General features: G+C 39.3%; 1 protein-coding gene across 1 annotated transcript; it reads left to right on the top strand.

Annotated features, from left to right (window-relative positions):
- The first annotated feature begins 219 nt into the window (after positions 1 to 219).
- LOC134222700 (gastrula zinc finger protein XlCGF71.1-like) lies at positions 220 to 910 on the top strand. Its single transcript, XM_062701863.1, has 3 exons — positions 220 to 290; positions 361 to 651; positions 712 to 910. Exons 1-3 carry the CDS (start codon positions 220 to 222, stop codon positions 908 to 910), a joined length of 561 nt encoding a protein of 186 aa, XP_062557847.1.
- Positions 911 to 6323: the final 5413 nt, after the last annotated feature.

The following is a 6323-nucleotide window of genomic DNA, read 5'->3' as shown; positions in this document are numbered from 1 at the left end:
AATGAATTATCTTACACCGAACCGGAGGAACCTCCAAAGAGAAAGCGTGGTCGACCAAGATTGAACACGAGTGAGAAAAAAACGGAATTATCGACAGCCAAAAAGCGAGGCCCACCCACTTTGAAATTAAAGAAGAAAAAGTTGTCGCCTTCCTCGGACAAAAAGCGTGGAAGACCAAAAATTAATCATGAGCCGAAGAAGTACAAACCCCGCCCTAAGATGTGTCCCATTTGTGGAAAGTTCTTCACGGTGTTACGCGAGCATATTCGAAATCACAATAACGATCGCAAGTAATTCACTTTGATATTGTTTTTCGTACCGCATATGAATAAATGTAATTACAATTCCGTTTAATTAAAGGTATCAGTGCTCGTACTGTGCGAAAACGTTCATTGGAAGGAGCAATTTTTTCACCCACGTAAACATCCACACACGGACCAAGTGGTACAAATGTAAACTCTGCGACAAGCAGTACATCTATGTGAAAAGCTTGAAACAGCACATGGCTATCCACACCGGGGAACGGAAGTACGTCTGTACGATATGCAACAAATCGTACCGTCAAATGACATCGCTGGCCCGCCACAAGCGAAACCACTTCGAGGAACCGCAGATCAAATGTTCTGAGTGTGATCACTTGTTCTACACCAAGTACGTAACGATTAGTTCCGCACATGTTATTGCCTAAATATAATTCGAATTTATTTCCAGTGGTGAGCTGAACAAGCATTTTAAGAAACATTTACCGGATAGGCCGTTTGCTTGCGAAATTTGCGGCCGTGCTTTCTATCGGAAGTGCAACCTGCGAACGCATATGAAGATACACCTACCGAAGACAAAAAGTGGACCAAAAGCGGACAAAAAGTCACCTGATGGTGCGGTCAGCGATGAAGAGGATTACGATACATAATTTGATGATCGCTCATGTATGTGGAATTTCATTTCTTGAGTTGTGAATAAAAGAAAACAAAAAAAAACGTTCCATATAATGGTATACCAAAACAAACTCTTTATGCTATTCCAAATGGTTTGTGAATTGTAGTTGTATTACTTGATAGATTATTTTGATATCTAGCAATAGTTCTGCCTTGAGATGTAGAGGAAAGTGGGGCAAGATCGCCATATGGGACAAGACAGCCAACGTTGATTATGAGATAAGTGAGCATTATATTCATATTATTATTACGAGGGAATGATTAACAACAGTGTAAATGGGCTATACAACTGAAAAATGTATATGGACAACATAATTTAAAGTATCATCGTGTTTTCTTATAATTTTGTAGTTACATAATGTAAAGTTTAAAGACAAAATTACTCATTTTTCAGCACAAAGTGATATTAACCAAGGCTTTTATATACAGCATACCCCCGCTGTTCCGACAAATGTATGGGTGATTTATCGAGGTTTATCTCATTAATCCGACTTTCAAATCCATACAAATGAATCAAAACAAAATCACAGCAAAAATTTGAAACCTGATAGCATAATGTGTTTAAATGGGTGTTTTATACTTTTCCATCTGGAAAATTCCGAATTAGCGAGATCTGGACTAACGAGTCGTCGTATAAGTGAGGTCCGGATAAGCGGGGGATACTGTAACCAGTGGCGTAGCCAGAAAATTGGTCTGGGGGCATTTTCTGAACCTTTTTTTCGAAAAAATATTTCTCTCAAAAATGGTTTCTTTGGGGGGTTTATACCCAAAACCACCCCGTGGCTACGCCACTGACTGTAACTATCCAGCTTTCCACGCTCGCCATAATGGCGGATGCTATAAAAAAATTGACATTAACTGCTTCCCGACACTGAACTGAATTTTCCATCCAAGCAAACTATATCTTTCGTTACCAATAACAGCCAATGTGTTGTTTGTTGATCATCAATAAGAAAATTGATAATGGAATTCTTTCAAATTTCATATTAAAGTACTTATGTTTGTTTTATTTTAGATATTTAGATACCCTCATAGCTATATGGACATCAAAATTCCGCAAGCTGACAATCTGATCTCAAAGTCGATGATGAACATGGTGATTCACTTTTGCCGGTGTAATAGCAGATGTAACAATATTAAGGATCGGGAGGTACTTCGAATCGCACAAGGACGCCAAGATATGTCATCTCAAGAATGTCCATGCCCTCGAATATCGATTCACTGTGAACGAAATGTTATCGATTAATTCTTTTGTATACGAAATCTAGCCCTTCGTCTCAAACAAAGGAAATTGTTCATTCCATCTTTGTCCGTATTAACATCTTCATTTTTAATCCAGGGCAAAAGAAGTATACTCCAGTCAACAGTACAGAACATCTTCTTGACCTCACTGAGCCTCATTCGCATATCAGCATACAATTTTATCAGACACTCTCTTGTCAACAGAGGAGGTGGCTTAATTTGGTGTGGTGGAGATGTATTGTACGTACAAAAGGGAATCAATGCTACCCCTATTATAATACTCAAATTAACATTTAACCCTGAGATTCCAGTTTCGAGTTCCTTGCCGTCCAAGCGATGATCAACAACCTTAATATCGGCGTGGCAACCATTTACAATCCTATATGCTGGAATCCTCACGAGAATGTTATGTAAAGATGTTTCTTGATCTTCTTGATTTTTGGTTCGACAAGCTATTTGTGGTCGGAGATTTCAACATTAACGCCGCCTCCACTTCCTTGCCAACAGCGAACCACAGAGCATAACATCGTATAAACACTACATAAACAGGTTGAAGTGTGTACTACCAACGGGCCCCACACGCATAACCGACAATACAATGACTACCATCTTTCTTCTGATCACAAACTCTCCTGACTGTATATTCAGTATTCACGTTGAAGAGCAGCACTGCAAACTAGTGCAAACTCTATTACAAACCACGAGGTAGTGTTCTCGCTTGCTAATACGTAAATCTACTCTATAAACTATCCTTGTCAGGAACTTCCGTGCTATCGACCGGCGCAAGCCAATTTCTCAACGAACATCGAGCAGGTAGTTTCTCTGAAAGAAATTGTGCTTTACCAACAGAACCCAAACAGATTTAGAGGAAACAACCAAGGCAAGACCAGGTTATTAGTTCCTGGCAAGACCACGTACGGAAGCTAAACCAAGAAAACTCACTTATTTTTGGTGTCGATAATTGTGTTTACAGGTGAGTCAGATGAGGAAGAATGAAAGGACATAATAGTTTAATGAAAGAAAATGGGATCTCATCTGTTCCAGTAGCATTCGTCTGAATCTCGTATATTTTGGTATTCTTCGCTGGTCGTATGGCAAAAATTGAGTTCTGTCACACCATGAATATCCACTGAGCATGGAGAAACAGCGGTTGGCAATCTGGGTCTGTCCAAATGTTTAGTCCATCAACATCGGTTCTTTCGGGAAGTGAGCTATTCTCATACATTGTTTTTGACCCCCTCTGTCTTCATATTGTTCCACAGTTTTTGCGCAGGCAGATAGTGGTCGCATAGCATTTTTGGCATCACACACCTTTTTTAGCCACGTCTTCTGTTGATGGGAAGAGAGTGTCTGATAAAATTGTATGCTTGTATGCCCAGGAATCAAAACGGAGAAAGACGAAATGAACAATTTTCTTTAGCTTGAGACAAAGGGCTAGATTTCGTATACGAAAAGTATTAATCGATAACATTTCGTTCACAGTGAATTGATATTCGAGGGCAGGGACATTCTTGAGATGGCACAACTTCCCAACATACATTGAAAACTGATGAAAAGCTTATTGCACCAAAACCAGCTTTTTCAGCTAAGAAAGTAGCTTATTCAGCTAAAATTGTTTGTTGGGTTGGCGTCTACTATTACACCGGTAAAAGTAAATCATCATGTTCATCAGCGTCTTTGGAATCAGATTCTCAGCTTGCGGAAAAAACACATTCATAAGGTATTTGCTCTCATAATAGTGATTAGGGTTTCTAAAATAAAACAAACATTAGTATTTTAATATGAAATAATGGGAATTGTTCGAAAAAAATCCATTATCAATTTTCTTGTTGATGATCAACACATTGACTGTTATTAGTTACGGAAAATATATATAGTTTGCTTGGATGAAAATTTCAGTTCAGTGTCGGGAAGCAGTTAATGTCAAAATGTTTATAGCATCCGCCATTATGGCGAGCGTGGAAAGCTGGATAGCCTATCTTCATACATTAGTAATTTAAGAAGATTCACAGTAATTATGATCGATAGGATATAAATATGTAGTTGGATATATGCCGACGGTATTGCCAACTGTATTAAGAACAAGGTAATTTCAAGGATTAAGAGTCGCCCAATTTCATTGCAAAAATCATCAAAATAGATTCTGCCTGAATCAGAGATGATTAAAAAAAACCCAGATTAATCCACCTAGCAGTGATGATGCCTTTCTCGTGCATTATAAAATATATTGAAAAAATCAAATTAGAAAGGTCAAAAAAGCTCTTTAGGAGAATAGATCACATTTTTTCGATAATTTTGCATGTTTTTGCATTAGTTAAAAAGCATTGCCACCAATCCCGAAAAAAAAATTTTTTTCGGTTTTGAATTTTTTTTTTCCAAGGGGGGATGACCCTTGGGAAAAAACAATGATTTTTCAATAATTCCGAAATGCAATGTCCGATCGAAACAATTTTCAATAGCAAACAATGAAACCGCTTTCCACGTCGAATGCAACTTGTTGCGAGTAAATCGGATAATGCTAAGTTCCAAAAAGTGTGTCTACAAAATTTGTACACATACACACATACACACACACACATACATACATACAGACATCGCCTCAGTTCGTCGAGCTGAGTTGATCGGTATATAACACTATGGGTCTCCGGCCCTTCTATCAAAAGTTCTTTTTTGAAGCAATCATATAGCCTTTCGGTACAACTTTGTTGTACGAGAAAGGCAAAAAGGATATGGTTTTAATCGTAAAAAATAGCTTTAAGCAAATTCAGATATTGTCGTAGAGCCAGTCATTTAAACATAATTACAAGAAGTGTAAGAAATGTGTCACCCGTTCTAAATAAATTCAGCACACTTTTGATATACTTTTTGGTTCTGGCTCGTCTTGCCCCGAGAGAAAATGGAAAGTGCTAAACTCTGTTAGAGTTAACGAATCGTAGCAATCATAATCTATTGATGTAGTCTATATGAAATGAAGAGAACAAATCTCGGGTACTTATTCAAAAGGACGTATGTGATTTTGTAAACAAAGATTCAAACGTCGATTTGTCCAAACTGATGGCACTCACACGCAAACCAACACCACCAACAGGTAGCCGAAGGCTTTCCTTTCTTGTCTGTGTTGATAGTTTGCGTGGGAATTCTATTAGATCGGACAAATCGACGTTTGAATCTTTGTTTACAAAATCACATACGTCCTTTTGAATAAGTACCCGAGAAATAAATTAGTCTTTAGTTAACCGTCATTCAGTTCAGTCGAACTGTGTTTGTCTTCCTATTCCAATAGGTTATGGGCCCCAGTTACAGTAGGCCTTGCGCGGAACAGAAGTTTTCTTTTATCGTCGGTCCGGAAAGTTCTGGAAGTCATGGAAGCAAGCAAGATTTCGATAGTGAAACTGAATAATTCCAACTACTCCGTATGGAAATTCAAGGCGGAAATGCTGTTGACTCGAGAGGACTTGTGGAAGTACATTGAAGATGCCGCTCCGGAGCCGGTGACGGACGCATGGAAGGGTGGAGATAGCAAAGCAAGAGCGACCATAGCACTGCTAGTTGAGGATCAGCAACATACCCTGCTACGAGATACGAAGACGGCTAAGGAGGCTTGGGAGAATCTCAAGAAACACCACGAGAAAACTTCCCTTTGATCGAAGGTTGCGGCGCTGAAACGGATTTGCAACAAAACGTACAAAGACGGGGACGACATGCAGAACTATTTTTTCGAGCTCAGAGAGCTATTTGCAAAGCTGTCGTGTGCTGGACTGGACCTTGGTGAACCGTTAATGGTTGCGCTAGTACTGAGGAGCCTCCCCGACTCATTTGATACGCTGACAACGGCATTGGAAAGCCGTTCTGATGACGAGCTGAAATTGGAACTGGTGAAAAGAAAGCTTCTAGACGAAGTAGCGAAGCGAAGCAATGGACTTTCGGATTCAGCACTTAAAGCAAGTTTTGCGAAGAAAAAGAAGCCTATAGTGTGCTATTTTTGCAAGAAAAGTGGCCACAAGCAAAAAGAATGCAAGCTGTATGCAAAGGATACGGAAGCGGAAAAAGGTAGGTCACCTAAAGCAAAAACGGCTCGTAGTGAAGAATCGTCCATAACATTCGCTCTGATGGCGGGAGCACATGAAGATTCCGGTGAATGGATCG

The sequence above is a fragment of the Armigeres subalbatus genome, chromosome 3 (genome assembly GCF_024139115.2).
Source record: "Armigeres subalbatus isolate Guangzhou_Male chromosome 3, GZ_Asu_2, whole genome shotgun sequence".
Lineage (NCBI taxonomy): Eukaryota > Metazoa > Arthropoda > Insecta > Diptera > Culicidae > Armigeres > Armigeres subalbatus.
The sequence above is the reverse complement of the archived record's forward strand: the minus strand, read 5'-3'. Positions and strand labels throughout refer to the sequence as shown.

Coding starts and splice junctions, on each gene's coding strand:
- LOC134222700 (XM_062701863.1), top strand. CDS start 220: ATGTGTCCCATTTGTGGAAAGTTCTTCACGGTGTTACGCGAGCATATT. Junction 291..360: donor AATCACAATAACGATCGCAA/GTAATTCACTTT, acceptor GTTTAATTAAAG/GTATCAGTGCTCGTACTGTG. Junction 652..711: donor GATCACTTGTTCTACACCAA/GTACGTAACGAT, acceptor ATTTATTTCCAG/TGGTGAGCTGAACAAGCATT.